This window comes from Zonotrichia leucophrys, chromosome 23 (genome assembly GCF_028769735.1).
Source record: "Zonotrichia leucophrys gambelii isolate GWCS_2022_RI chromosome 23, RI_Zleu_2.0, whole genome shotgun sequence".
Lineage (NCBI taxonomy): Eukaryota > Metazoa > Chordata > Aves > Passeriformes > Passerellidae > Zonotrichia > Zonotrichia leucophrys.
In genome coordinates, this window is record NC_088192.1 from 1,814,367 (window position 1) to 1,829,408 (window position 15,042).

The 15,042-nt window shown below is 46.8% G+C and overlaps 1 protein-coding gene across 3 annotated transcripts; it reads right to left on the minus strand.

The window, feature by feature from the left end:
• Nucleotides 1-1,435: 1,435 nt before the first annotated feature.
• On the minus strand, nucleotides 1,436-15,031 carry ZBTB8B (zinc finger and BTB domain containing 8B). Of its 3 annotated transcripts, none has more exons than XR_010442686.1 (5): nucleotides 14,975-15,031; nucleotides 12,616-13,488; nucleotides 8,921-9,099; nucleotides 2,236-4,822; nucleotides 1,436-1,858 (listed from the first exon to the last, which is right to left on the minus strand). XR_010442686.1 is itself a non-coding variant. In XM_064731758.1 (4 exons), exons 2-4 carry the CDS (start codon nucleotides 13,484-13,486, stop codon nucleotides 4,511-4,513), a joined length of 1,362 nt encoding a protein of 453 aa, XP_064587828.1. In that variant the 5' UTR covers nucleotides 13,487-13,488; nucleotides 14,975-15,031; the 3' UTR covers nucleotides 1,436-4,510. The 3 variants fall into 3 exon arrangements, 1 of the variants encoding a protein (XP_064587828.1); XR_010442687.1 differs by having other exon boundaries at nucleotides 1,436-1,647; nucleotides 1,859-4,822; XM_064731758.1 differs by having other exon boundaries at nucleotides 1,436-4,822.
• Between the last annotated feature and the right edge of the window lie 11 nt (nucleotides 15,032-15,042).

The window sequence follows — 15,042 nt, forward strand, 5'->3', positions numbered from 1 at the left end:
AAAAAACACCCAAAAAACGAAGTGGGAAAGCACAAGCAAACGGATTTACATGAACACCCCGGTCACAAGCATGTGGATGAACAAACTCCATCCTCTTCTACACCCAAAGGCTGAAAAGACTCCACAGAAAACAAAACCAAGCAGCACAAAATGACAATTGAGCAGGAACCACCGAGTCTGGTGGAAATTTCCCTGTGGAAAATCCTCCCCGCGCCCAGCCGGCCCCTGACAGCTCCGTCCTCTAGATATGAACACACAAGGACAAATCTCTAAATGGGGAAGGGAAAAGTCTCTGCAGCTCCTGCAGCTCCCAAAGGGTTCATTTTCCCTGCTCCAAGGTCTCCCCAGGCTCAGTGAGCAGAGCTCAGCACACCAGGAGCTGCCCAACCTCGAGCCAGAGGCAGCTCAGCCAATCCTCCAGCTCTTGTGGTTTCTACCAATATTTACAACGAGGTGGAATCTTCATGGTTCTAAATCTTCATTTGATCCCTGTTTACATTCCTGCCCCACTTCCATCAGATTTACCCATGGCTCTCAAGGCAGAAAGTCCCTCCTTTATCACCCTGTGGTTTTATCACCTTTATCACCCAGCTCAGCTGATGCTCCAGCTCTTGTGGCTTCTACCAGTATTTACAGTGAGGTGGAATCTTCATGATCCTCAATCTTCATTTGATCCCTATTTACATTCCTGCCCCACTTCCATCAGCGAGTTTCCCCAAAAAAAATCAGATTTACCCATGGCTCTCAAGGCAGAAAGTCTCTCCTTTATGACCTGTGGTTTTATCACCTTATCACCCAGCTCCTTCTGATGCTCTTGTGGCTTCTACCAATATTTACAGTGAGGTGGAATCTTCATGGTTCTCAATCTTCATTTGATCCCTGTTTACATTCCTGCCCCACTTCCATCAGCGAGTTTCCCAAAAAAAAAAAATCAGATTTACCCATGGCTCTCAAGGCAGAAAGTCCCTCCTTTATCACCCTGTGGTTTTGGGTGGACTCAGCAAAAACCCAGCAGTCCAAAAGACAAGCCCTGGGAGGCTGGAAGGTGCTTTTCCAAATATTCCAGCAAGATTTACAAAACCTGAGCTGATGCTGCAGCTCTTGTGGCTTCTACCAATATTTACAATGAGGTGGAATCTTCATGATCCTCAATCTTCATTTGATCCCTGTTTACATTCCTGCCCCACTTCCATCAATGAAAAAATCAGATTTATCCATGGCTCTCAAGGCAGAAAGTCCCTCCTTTATCACCTTTATCCTCCAGCTCTTGTGGCTTCTACCAATATTTACAGTGAGGTGGAATCTTCATGATCCTCAATCTTCATTTGATCCCTGTTTACATTCCTGCCCCACTTCCATCAGTGACTTTCCCAAAAAAAAAATCAGATTTATCCATTGCTCTCAAGGCAGAAAGTCTCTCCTCTATCACCCTGTGGTTTATCACCTTTATCACCCAGCTCCTTCTGATGCTCTTGTGGCTTCTACCAATATTTACAGTGAGGTGGAATCTTCATGATCCTCAATCTTCATTTGATCCCTGTTTACATTCCTGCCCCACTTCCATCAATGAAAAAATCAGATTTACCCATGGCTCTCAAGGCAGAAAGTCCCTCCTTTATCACCTGTATCACCCTGTGGTTTTATCACCTTTATCACCCAGCTCAGCTGATGCTCTTGTGGTTTCTACTAATATTTACAGTGAGGTGGAATCTTCATGATCCTCAATCTTCATTTGATCCCTGTTTACATTCCTGCCCCACTTCCATCAGTGACTTTCCCAAAAAAAATCAGATTTATCCATTGCTCTCAAGGCAGAAAGTCCCTCCTTTATCACCTTTATCACCCTGTGGTTTATCACCTTTATCACCCAGCTCAGCTGATGCTTCAGCTCTTGTGGCTTCTGCCAGTATTTACAGTGAGGTGGAATCTTCATGATCCTCAATCTTCATTTGATCCCTGTTTACATTCCTGCCCCACTTCCATCAATGAAAAAATCAGATTTACCCATGGCTCTCAAGGCAGAAAGTCCCTCCTTTATCACCTTTATCCTCCAGCACAGCTGATGCTCCAGCTCTTGTGGCTTCTACCAGTATTTACAGTGAGGTGGAATCTTCATGGTCCTCAATCTTCATTTGATCCCTATTTACATTCCTGCCCCACTTCCATCAGCGAGTTTCCCAAAAAAAAATCAGATTTATCCATGGCTCTCAAGGCAGAAAGTCTCTCCTTTATCACCTTTATCACCCAGCTCCTTCTGATGCTCTTGTGGCTTCTACCAGTATTTACAACGAGGTGGAATCTTCATGATCCTCAATCTTCATTTGATTCCTGTTTACATTCCTGCCCCACTTCCATCAATGAAAAAATCAGATTTATCCATGGTTCTCAAGGCAGAAAGTCTCTCCTGTATCACCCTGTGGTTTTGGGTGGACTCAGCAAAAACCCAGCAGTCGAAAAGACAAGCCCTGGGAGGCTGGAAGGTGCTTTTCCAAACATCCCAGCGAGATTTACAAGCCCCACATTTTGCTCAAGAGCACCAAGGAGCCAAAAGCACAGCAGGATTTCAGAGGAGCTCCAAAAGTGGCACCTCCATGAGCTGTCCCTTAATTCAGATTGATTAAACCAGGGGCTCTAGAGCAGGGAATTCTGTAAATGTCTTGTCCTGTGCTCCAGCTCATACAAACTCAAATTTCCAGCTGATCTGGAGCAGAGATGACTGAAAATCACCCAAATTAAGGGACAGAAAATAATCCCAGCACATTATGTGGTGACAATCATCAAGATTAACTTGGATCAGACCAGAAGAAGTCTCTTCACCTTCTGCTCTTTGCAGCAGCCACCAATAAAGTGAATTCTTTAAAAACAACTTTATTTCTTCTTTCCTCATCCTACCTGGTGTGGCAATGAACCCTTGGCTGCATTTATGAGAGCAGGATCACCTCTCACAAATAAATCTGACATGACAATGGGGCAGTTCCACTGCTGGGTGAAGCTGAATTGTTCTTTTTTTCCAATGTGCACAAGAAAAGCACGAGGTATGCACAACAAACCCTGGTGAAATCAGAAGGCTCTGGGGTTTTTTTTAGGTTTGCCAAGTGGGAAAACCTTTACACCAAAAACCCCTCAGGAAACAGCACCAAGTGGGAGGAAACTGCTCACTCTTTGTCAGCCAAATCTGGCTAAAAAAAAAATTCTGCTCCAGCCCAAAAGAATCATCAAATTTGCCTTTTCGTGAAACACTTGGGAACAGCAGAGTGAAGGAGCATTAACAGTCTTATTTCACAGTATATTTCAGTTTTTGTCCCCTTGTCAGGGAACAGGAGGTCACCCCTAAGCAAACAGGCTTTCTGCTGGTGCTGGGTTTTCTTCCAGAGCTCCCCAGCCTGAGTTTTGATAGCTCTTAAAAAGTTGCTGCTGGAAAAGTGACAAAAATCTCACCTCCTTTGTAAAGTTTTAGCTGCCCCAGCGAAGAATCAGGAGGTCCACAGTGGAGGTTTTTTTTAAGAAAATAAATATTGGATTAAATCACCAAACATAAATCACGAGAGGATCCCTGAATTGGAAAAGAAATTACAGGAAAAGAGGAAGAAAATTATTCCAAAAGGGCATTCAGAGCTTTTTTATGGCATAGCTCAGATATTTCACTGCTCCTCAGCTACACCAGGTGTGGCTCTGGTTGTTCAATCTGCCACAGTCAGAATTCCCAAGGAAGCTGCCTGACAGCTTTTAACTCCTATTGGAAAAAGCTGAAAAGAATTTGGGGTTTTCTCTTGGTCCTGGCCACTAAAACACCATTTTTGTGTTTAATATTTAAGCCAAGACTGCTGAATTCTGAGTGACACAGCTGAAGATCCACAGCCTGAGCTCTCAGGAGAGGAAGATGCAGTAAAAATTCAGAAAGAAAAGCTTGACCTATAAATTATTGCAATATGTGAAAGAGATGGATTCTTCCTGTCTATCCTTTCAGCAGCAGCATCTTTTTGTGGGGTTTTTTGTTGTTATCCTGGTTTTTCTGCCCTGGTTTCCAGGTCAAACCCAGTCTCAGCAAACATTTATGGTTCACCATTTAGATAACACTGTCCTAAGACAGAAGAATCACAGATTAGCTTGGAAAAGTCCCAAGGGAAGAGATGTAAACCAAATTTTATGTCATCTTCAGAGGAAAGGTGGCGTCCCTTTCAGATCAGGGATTAAGGACCAGGACTCATTATTTGAAATAATTCAATGAACCTGTCCCCAAAACAACCCAGAGGTGTTCCACCTGCAAACCCCAAACCAGCAGGCAGAGAAACTGCTCAAGTCCAACCTCTGTGAGCCCCAGACTGAAGATTCTTCACAGATTTCTGGTGCACAGCACTGAAAACTTTAAAAATATCCAAAAAAATCCAGTTCTCCTCACAATTGAATTAAAACCCCAGAATAATAAAAACCAGCACAGTGTCACTGATTGAGTTTTCTGTCACAGACACTGCCAGGGGACCCTCTGAGTGCTCCCCCTCTCCTCTCACTGCTACATCAAAGTCTCTCTGTCGGACAAACCGCGCCGCATTTCCTGCTTGTCATCGCCATCATCATCCTCAGCTGGGTCGTTCTCCTCGCCAGACTCCACATAGATGGGCCAATCGTTGTCAGCATCTCCTTTCTCCTGCCCTTCTGAGGCCGTTTCCACCAGGCTCAGGTTGATGGGCAGGGAGTCCTCGTGGGTGGTGGTGACGCAGGTGCAGCTGTCACAGAGCCCGAAGCGCCGCAGCCCCTGCGACAGGCTGTTGGTGAAGGTCCTCCTGCAGCCCTTGCAGATGATGGGCTTGTTGGAGCGATGGACCTGCAGGGAAAACAGCAAATTTGGGGGGAAAAGGCAATTTGAGGCTTTGGAGAGATTGTCACCACAGAGAAACAGCCACATTTCAGCTGAAGAGGAGTGGAATCGCCATCGTTATTCTGCCCACAAAGATTTGGGCTACCCAAGTGTAGCAATCATGGAATGGTTTGGGTTGGATGGATCTTAGAGCTTTTCCAGCCCATGGACACCTTCAACAATTCCAGATCGCTCCAAGCCCTGTCCAACCTGGCCTGGGACAATTCCAGCAATGGAGCATCCACACCTTCACCACCCTGCACAATTCCTTCCCAAAATCTAACCTAACTAAAATAAAATGCCCCTGCGACAGGCTGTTGGTGAAGGCCCTCCTGCAGCCCTTGCAGATGATGGGCTTGTTGGAGCGATGGACCTGCAGGGAAAACAGCAAATTTGGGGGGAAAAGGCAATTTGAGGCTTTGGAGAGATTGTCACCACAGAGAAAGAGCCATACTTGAGCTAAAGAGGAGTGGGATCGCCATCGTTATTCTGCCCACAAAGATTTGGGTTATCCAAGTGTAGCAATCATGGAATGGTTTGGGTTGGATGGATCTTAGAGCTTTTCCAGCCCATGGACACCTTCAACAATTCCAGATCGCTCCAAGCCCTGTCCAACCTGGCTTGGGACAATTCCAGCAATGGAGCATCCACACCACCCTGCAGAATTCCTTCCCAAAATCTAACCGAACTAAAATAAATGCTGTTGGTGAAGGTCCTCCTGCAGCCCTTGCAGATGATGGGCTTGTTGGAGCGATGGACCTGCAGGGAAAACAGCAAATTTGGGGGGAAAAGGCAATTTGAGGCTTTGGAGAGATTGCCACAAGAAACAGCCATACTTGAGCTAAAGAGGAGTGGGATCGCCATCGTTATTCTGCTACCCAAGTGTAGCAATCATGGAATGGTTTGGGTTGGATGGATCTTAGAGCTTTTCCAGCCCATGGACACCTTCAACAATTCCAGGTGGTTCCAAGCTCTGTCCAGCCTGGCTTGGGACAATTCCAGCAATGGAGCATCCACACCTTCACCACCCTGCACAATTCCTTCCCAAAATCTAACCTAACAGATTGGGAAAATAAAATGCCCCTGGGACAGGCTGTTGGTGAAGGTCCTCCTGCAGCCCTTGCAGATGATGGGCTTGTTGGAGCGATGGACCTGCAGGGAAAACAGCAAATTTGGGGGGAAAAGGCAATTTGAGGCTTTGGAGAGATTGCCACAAGAAACAGCCATACTTGAGCTAAAGAGGAGTGGGATCGCCATCGTTATTCTGCCCACAAAGATTTGTGGATTCCTACCCAAGATTCCTACCCAAGAGTAGCAATCATGGAATGGTTTGGGTTGGATGGATCTTAGAGCTTTTCCAGCCCATGGACACCTTCAACAATTCCACATCCCTCCAAGCCCCATCCAACCTGGCCTGGGACAATTCCAGGAATGAGGAAACCACACCTTCACCACCCTGCACAATTCCTTCCCAAAATCTAACCTAACTAAAATAAAATGCTGTTGGTGAAGGTCCTCCTGCAGCCCTTGCAGATGATGGGCTTGTTGGAGCGATGGACCTGCAGGGAAAACAGCAAATTTGGGGGAAAAAGGCAATTTGAGGCTTTGGAGAGATTGCCACAAGAAACAGCCACATTTCAGCTGAAGAGGAGTGGAATCGCCATCGTTATTTCTGCTCCAGATTTGTGGATTCCTACCCAAGATTCCTACCCAAGAGTAGGAATCATGGAATGGTTTGGGTTGGATGGATCTTAGAGCTTTTCCAGCCCATGGACACTTTCCACAATTCCAGGTTGCTCCAAGCCCTGTCCAATCTGGCCTGGACAATTCCAGCAATGGAGCATCCACACCACCCTGCAGAATTCCTTCCCAAAATCTAACCTAACTAAATATAAAATGCCCTAGGAACAGGCTGCTGGTGAAGGCCCTCCTGCAGCCCTTGCAGATGATGGGCTTGTTGGAGCGATGGACCTGCAGGGAAAACAGCAAATTTGGGGGAAAAAGGCAATTTGAGGCTTTGGAGAGATTGCCACAAGAAACAGCCACATTTCAGCTGAAGAGGAGTGGAATCGCCATCGTTATTCTGCCCACAAAGATTTGGGGTACCCAAGTGTAGCAATCATGGAATGGTTTGGGTTGGATGGATCTTAGAGCTTTTCCAGCCCATGGACACCTTCCACAATTCCAGATCGCTCCAAGCCCTGTCCAATCTGGCCTGGGACAATTCCAGCAATGGAGCATCCACACCACCCTGCAGAATTCCTTCCCAAAATCTAACCGAACTAAAATAAAATGCCCCTGGGACAGGCTGTTGGTGAAGGTCCTCCTGCAGCCCTTGCAGATGATGGGCTTGTTGGAGCGATGGACCTGCAGGGAAAACAGCAAATTTGGGGGAAAAAGGCAATTTGAGGCTTTGGAGAGATTGTCATCACCGGGAAACAGCCACACTTCAGCAGACAGACACGAGATTTTCAGGAGTCAGTAGTAAGTATGACATAGTGTAGTATAGAATAGTATATACTATAGTGTAGTGTAGTATAGAATAGAATAGAATAGTATAGAGTATAGAGTAGAGTATAGAGTACAGTATAGAATACTACAGTATAGAATAGAATAGAATAGAATAGAATAGAATAGAATAGAATAGAATAGAATAGAATAGAATGGTATAGTATATAGTGCAGTGTAGCATAGTATAGTATAGTGTAATATAGTATAGTAGTAGTATAGTATAAAATAGTAATAGTATAGTAATAGTATACTAGTAGTATAGTAGTAGAATGGAATGGTATAGAATAGTACCTAGTGTAGTATAGAATAGAATAGAATAGAATAGTATAGTATAGTACAGAATAGTAATAGTGTAGTAATAGTATAGTAATTGAATAGAATACTATGGTATGGTATGGTATGGTATGGTATGGTATGGTATGGTATGGTATGGTATAGTATAGTATAGTATAGTATAGTATAGTATGGTATAGTATAGAATAGTATATAGTGTAGAATAGAATGGAATGGAATGGAATGGAATGGAATGGAATAGAATAGAATAGAATAGAATAGAATAGAATAGAATAGAATAGAATAGAATAGAATAGTATAGTATAGTACAGAATAGTAATAGTGTAGTAATAGTATAGTAATTGAATAGAATACTATGGTATAGTATAGAATAGAATAGAATAGAATGGTATAGTATATAGTGCAGTGTAGCGTAGTATAGTATAGTAGTAGTATAGTATAAAATAGTAATAGTATAGTAATAGTATACTAGTAGTATAGTAATAGAATTGAATGGTATAGAATAGTACCTAGTGTAGTATACAATAGAATAGAATAGAATAGTACAGAATAGCAATAGTGTAGTAATAGTATAGTAATTGAACAGTATGGTATGGTATGGTATAGAATAGTATAGAATAGTATAAAATAGTATATCATAATCTAGTCTAGTCTAGTCTAGAATAGTATAGTATAGTATATAGTGTAGTATAGAATAGAACAGTATGGTATAGTATATAGTGTAGTGTAGTACAGTGTAGCATAGTATAGAATAGTACAATAGAGTATAAAATAGTAATAGTATAGTAATACAATAGTATGGTATGGTATAGAGTAGAGTAGAGTAGAGTAGTATGGTATAGTATGGTATAGAATAGTATATAGAATAGAATAGAATAGAATAGAATAGAATAGAATAGAATAGAATAGAATGGTATAGCCTATAGTGTAGCATAGTATAGTATAGTATAGTATAGTATAGTATAGTATAGTATAGTATAGTATAGTATAGTATCTCTCTCTAACACAGCTGTAATGTCATATAATACAGTGTTAATAAGGCCAGTGTTCAGCATTCCCTGGACTCAGACGCCAATCACTCCCCAGCTTTGGGGTCGCCTTGCAATTCCAACAACCATCCCCTAACACCAACCCCGAACCCACCCACCCACTAACGAACCTAAACACCTAAAACCCGAGGCAGGCCGCAGAGCCTGTGACCCCGTGTGACCCCTGTGACCCCGTGTGACCCCTGTGACCCCCGTGACCCCTGTGACTCACGCTGAGGGCGTGGCTGCGCAGGTGCTCCTGGCGGGTGAAGCGCTTGCCGCAGGTGTCGCAGGGGTACGGCCGCTCCCCGGTGTGCGAGCGGATGTGCCGCTTCAGGATCCCCTTCTGCTTGGCCGTGTAGGGGCAGAACGGGCACTTGTGCAGCTTGATGGGCACCACCAGCACGTCACCTTGGGGACAGAACACGGCCTGTGAGCTCGGGCACCCTCGCAGCCGCTGCTGCCAGGGAATCCTGATAGAATCCTGATAGAATCCTGATAGAATCCTGGCGCTGCTCGCCGCAAGGCTCAGGTGGGAGCTGCGTCTCCCCTCACCTGCAGGTTCCTCCTCCATGCAGAACTGGTGCAGCTGCAGTGCCCTGGCAAAGCAGCCTGCCTGCTGTTCAACACAGCAAAACGTTCATTTTCATTCAGGGAGCACCAATAATCTGCTTCTAGTCAAGGGGGGTCTCTGCTCCACCTCAGCCACTTCCTTTCTTTAAAAATTATTAAATCATTAGCATCAGAAACTAAAGCCTTCAACACAAACTGCAGGCAGAAATAGCACATTTTGGCTATTCCTTTCTTTAAAAATTATTAAACTATTAGCATCAGAAACTAAAACCTTCAACACAAACTGCAGGCAGAAATAGCAAATTTTGGCTATTCCTTCCTTTAAAAATTATTAAATCATTAGCATCAGAAACTAAAGCCTTAAACACAAACCTGCATGCATAAATAGCACGTTTTGGCTATTCCTTTCTTTAAAAATTAGCAAATCATTAGCATCAGAAACTAAAACCTTCAACACAAACTGCAGGCAGAAATAGCAAATTTTGGCTATTCCTTTCTTTAAAATTATTAAATCATTAGCATCAGAAACTAAAGCCTTAAACACAAACCTGCAGGCAGAAATAGCACATTTTGGCTATTCCTTCCTTTAAAAATTATTAAACTATTAGCATCAGAAACTAAAGCCTTTAACACAAACTGCAGGCAGAAATAGCAAATTTTGGCTATTCCTTCCTTTAAAAATTATTAAACTATTAGAATCAGAAACTAAAACCTTTAACACAAACCTGCAGGCAGAATTTTTGGCTATTCCTTTCTTTAAAATTATTAAATCATTAGAATCAGAAACTAAAACCTTCAACACAAACCTGCAGGCAGAAATAGCACGTTTTGGCTATTCCTTTCTTTAAAAATTAGCAAATCATTAGCATCAGAAACTAAAACCTTAAACACAAACTGCAGGCAGAAATAGCAAATTTTGGCTATTCCTTCCTTTAAAAATTATTAAACTATTAGCATCAGAAACTAAAACCTTAAACACAAACTGCAGGCAGAAATAGCACATTTTGGCTATTCCTTTCTTTAAAAATTATTAAACTATTAGCATCAGAAACTAAAAGCTTCAACACAAACTGCAGGCAGAAATAGCAAATTTTGGCTATTCCTTCCTTTAAAAATTATTAAACTATTAGAATCAGAAACTAAAACCTTTAACACAAACCTGCAGGCAGAATTTTTGGCTATTCCTTTCTTTAAAATTATTAAATCATTAGCATCAGAAACTAAAACCTTCAACACAAACTGCAGGCAGAAATAGCAAATTTTGGCTATTCCTTTCTTTAAAATTATTAAATCATTAGCATCAGAAACTAAAACCTCAACACAAACTGCAGGCAGAAATAGCACATTTTGGCCATGTTCTTTCATATTTAGATATAAAAATCCATAAATATATTACTCTTAGCATTAAACAGCATCAAAAACTAAAACCTTTAACACAAACTACAGGCAGAAATAGCACATTTTGGCCACGTTCTTTCATATTTATATATGAAAATATGACTCTGTTTCTGCTCCCTTCCTGTTGGGAATAACGAGGTGAAGGACTCCAATATATTTCCTGGCAATATTTTACCGTTCCAAAAACCAAACCACAAGCAATACACAATTTATGGAGTCGGGTGCAAGAACAGAATTAAATTTGAAGATCCCATTTTACAGACAGGTGGGCATTGCCAAGTTTTCCAGCACCAGCTTCCCTTCCAGCAGAAAAGTGGTGCCAAAGGATTGATTTTCCCTGTTCCAGGCCCTGATTCAGGGAAATATTTTGTGTCTCAAGCAGGTGAGGCTGCAGAGCATCCTTTGCATTAAGGTTTATCCAACCCACTATCAAAAAAGGTGTGTATCAAAAAAGGAATTAATGATGTGAGAGTCTTGGAGCTTCCCAAGGGATTGCAAATCCCTGCTGGGCATCCAGAGCTTCATTTAAACCCAGTTCTTGGTCCTGCCTTGCTTCCAGGGCTCTACAGGTGCCAGTTTTCCCTCTTTCTGCTCTGAAGGATGACTGAAACAGAGGTAGAAACTTGAAAAAAAAAGTGAAATTTATCCCATCTCTTAACCTGAGCGCACCATTCTTTCACCAGGAGTTTGTGTTTCTCATTTCTGGTGCCTTGTGAAGAAGCTGAGGCAGCAGCACCACTGAAAGCTGAGAAACTCCCACTCTCCTCACTGCTCCAAGGTCCTGTTTTAGCACAGAAACAGAAGGAATGGAAGGTTTGGTTTCTTTTCCCTCCCTCCTACTCAAACCCCATCTCTCACTAACATTTCTGCTACACTGCCAGGACTCCTGATGTTCCCTATCAAACTCTGGGAGCATTTCCCTTTTTAATGACTCATGAACAGCCTGGAGATGTTGAGAGAGGAAAAAGAGAAGTGAAATTTGTGTGTGTTGGATGTTCTTGCCTTGGCACACATCAAAAAGCACCAGGGTGAGCGGTGACAGCCCAGCTCTGGGAGCAAACCTGCAGTTGTGATTTTATCAGTGCCCTGCTTGAGAGGATTTGTCACTTTTTATTGGCTTTAAGGTCACACGGGCAGCTTGAGCTGCAGATGACAGGAAAATAAATTTGCTGGCTACAGCCAGTGCCAGCCTTGTGGCATTTGTCACATCCTCAGTGTGGCAGAGCCACCTCCTGTCCTCACTAAGTTGTTTGGACAAGGCACTCATGAAAAACCAGATAAAATGCCCAAATCTTTATTGTCCACATCAGGAGAAATGCACATGGGCATGGTTTTCCTGAGAGTGCTGCCAGGAAATATCCCTGACATATTTCTGGTATCTCAGAAATAAATACCAGAAATATTTGGTATTTATACCAAATATTATACAGCTGGTATATAAGCTATATAATATTAGCTGGTGCTGGGGCAGCTGGAAAGTGAAAAAAGCCTCATTTTTATGCCTTACCACAGAATTTAAAGCTTTCAGTGCTGCTAAAGGACTCACAGGATTCCCTCAGTGGTGGATAAAGCTGATTTCTGCCCTCTGAAGTTGCAAACAGAGCAGCAGTGGCAGGAGCTGGGATGGGATGGGAACAGCAGGTCCTGCAGCAGATCCCTCCTGTTGGATTGCTCTGTGACCATCAGGAGGGAAAAATCCTCTTCAAAAACATTGAATGAGGTCCCAGTGAGTTTATTAATAAAAGAAGAATCACCCCAAGTGGAACGTGGGGAGATCTGGGAGCTGCAGAGCTGTCAGCAATACTCACCTGCCACGGGCTGCACCAAACAAACAAGTAGAGCTGCTTTCAAAGTGCACAACGAGAGTTTATTTCAGCGTGCCAAAAATTCAGCAAAATATTCTTGGACAGGAATAACAAAAGGAGCCCAACAAAGCTGTGCCCTGAGTCCTCTCACCTGTGTCCTCACCATACCAGTCGCTGTGAATGTCCACCATGGAGCTCACGGGCACTCCGGCCTCCTCAGCCCTACCCTCAAATCCCCGCACCAAGTGATGCACCACGTCCTCCTTCCTCGGGGCCGAGCCGTTGCGCAGCAGAGCCTCCAGGAACTGCTTCATGTGCAGGTTATTGCAGGCCAGCTCCAGGGGCTGCCCCTCTTCCATGGGCTCCAGCGCCGCCGCCGCCGCCGGCTCGGCCTCAAACTCCTCCACCTTGGGCTCCACCCTCCTGCAGCCGTCGGGGGAAACGCTGCTCTGAGGGTCCCTGGCCACCACCTCCAGCGGGTGGCAGCCACTGCACTCCCCACAGGGAGGGTCCCTCTGGCATTCCAGAACCTTCTCCTGCATGGAGGACACGGCGACAGCACCCTTGGAGCCAGCAGAGGGGCCCTCCCTGGCCGAGCTGCCGCTGTCGGCCTGGTAGAACACCACGGCCTCCCTCTCCATCTTCCTGCAGATGTCCAGCGAGGACCTGATGTAGCTCTTGCAGAAGTTGACCACGTCGGTCATCTGCAGGTAGCTGGCGGCCGACATCACCTCGATGACGTTGTCGCCGCACAGATCCAGCTTGCCCGAGTAGAGGAAGTCCAGGATGACGGAGAAAGCCTCGGAGGTGACGATGTCCAGCGAGGCCGTGCTGTGGCGCCCGCTGTCCTGGATGTAGTGGATGAGCAGCGCCCGGAAGTAGCCGCTGTTGGCGAACAGGATGTTCTTGTGGGCTTTGAAGATCCTGCCCTCCACGATGATGCTGCAGTCGCAGAAGAAGTCGCGCTTGCGCTGCTCGTTCAGCTCCCCCAGCAGCTTGGTGTAGTAGGACTGGACCTCCATGGCTGGGGGGACAGAGAGGGGTCAGTGAAGGGACAGGGGACAGGGGACAGAGAGGGGTCAGTGAAGGGACAGGGGACAGGAGGACAGAGAGGGGTCAGTGAAGGGACAGGGACAGCGGGATGAGGGGACAGGAGGGACATCGGCACCTCCATGGCTGTGGGGACAGGGAGAGGGTCAGTGAAGGGACAGGGGACAGGAGGACAGAGAGGGGTCAGTGAAGGGACAGGGACAGCGGGATGAGGGGACATCAGCACCTCCATGGCTGTGGGGACAGAGAGGGGGTCAGTGAAGGGACAGGGACAGCGGGACGGGGGGACAGGAGGGACATCAGCACCTCCATGGCTGTGGGGACAAGAGAAGGGTCAGTGAAGGGACAGGGGGACAGGAGGACAGAGAGGGGTCAGTGAAGGGACAGGGGACAGGGGAGACATCGGCACCTCCATGGCTGGGGACAGAGAGGGGTCAGCGAAGGGACAGGGACAGCGGGATGAGGGGACAGGAGGGACATTGGCACCTCCATGGCTGTGGGGACAGGGGGGTCAGTGAAGGGACAGGGGACAGGAGGACAGAGAGGGGTGAGTGAAGGGACAGGGGACAGGAGGACAGGGGAAGGGTCAGTGAAGGGACAAGGGGACGGAGGGGAAGACATCGGCACTCCGTGGCTGGAGGGGACAGAGAGAGGGTCAGTGAAGGGACAGGGGACAGGAGGACAGAGAGGGTCAGCGAAGGGACAGGGGACAGAGGATGGGACAGGAGGGACATTGGCACCTCCATGGCTGGGGGGACAGAGAGGGGGTCAGTGAAGGGACAGCGGGACAGGGGACAGGGGGAGGACAGTGGGACTGCAGGGACACCGGGACAGGGGGACAGGAGGGATAGAGAGAGCGTCAGCACCGGGACAGGGGACAGCAGGACAGGAGGACATCGGGACAGGGGGACAGGAGGGACATCAGCACCTCCATGGCTGTGGGGACAGAGAGGGGGTCAGTGCAGGGACAGGGGACAGCGGGACAGATAGAGCGTCAGCACCGGGACGGGGGGGACAGAGAGGGACACACCGGGACAGCGGGACAGGGGGACAGCGGGGATGCCTCCACTGCCACCCCGTCCCAGCCCTGCGGGGACACTGGGACAGGGGGACACCGGCAATGCCACCCCTTCCCAGCGCTCCGGGGACACCGGGACAGGCAGAGACACCGCCAAGGATCGTCCCGCCCGGTACCGGGGGTCTGTCCTGCCCGGTACCCACCGGATGTCCCGGGACACCAAGGACCGTCCTTCCCAGCACCGGCATCCCCTAGGGCCACCCTGCCGGGTGCCGGGATCCCCCGCCGCGCCAAACACCGACCTCCCGGTGGCGACATCGCCCGGCACGTCCCGCCCGGTACCGGGAGCCCTCCCTGCTGTCAGCACCGCCCTGCCCGGTACCAGGGTGCCCAGGAACGCGTTCCCGCCCGCCCCGGACAGCACCCGGTGCCCATCGCTCACCTCCGCCCGGCTCCGCTCCCGGTCCCGCTCCCGGTCCCGCCCGGCCACCGTACCCGGGCCGCGCCCCC

What these genes read in the sequence shown, in the direction of transcription:
- ZBTB8B (XM_064731758.1), bottom strand. Translation starts at nt 13,486, where the DNA reads ATGGAGGTCCAGTCCTACTACACCAAGCTGCTGGGGGAGCTGAACGAG. An exon ending in CTGGTATGGTGAGGACACAG is followed by an intron (nt 9,100 to 12,615) that starts GTGAGAGGACTC and finishes TCTGTCCCCAAG; the next exon opens with GTGACGTGCTGGTGGTGCCC. An exon ending in TGCGCAGCCACGCCCTCAGC is followed by an intron (nt 4,823 to 8,920) that starts GTGAGTCACAGG and finishes TTTTCCCTGCAG; the next exon opens with GTCCATCGCTCCAACAAGCC.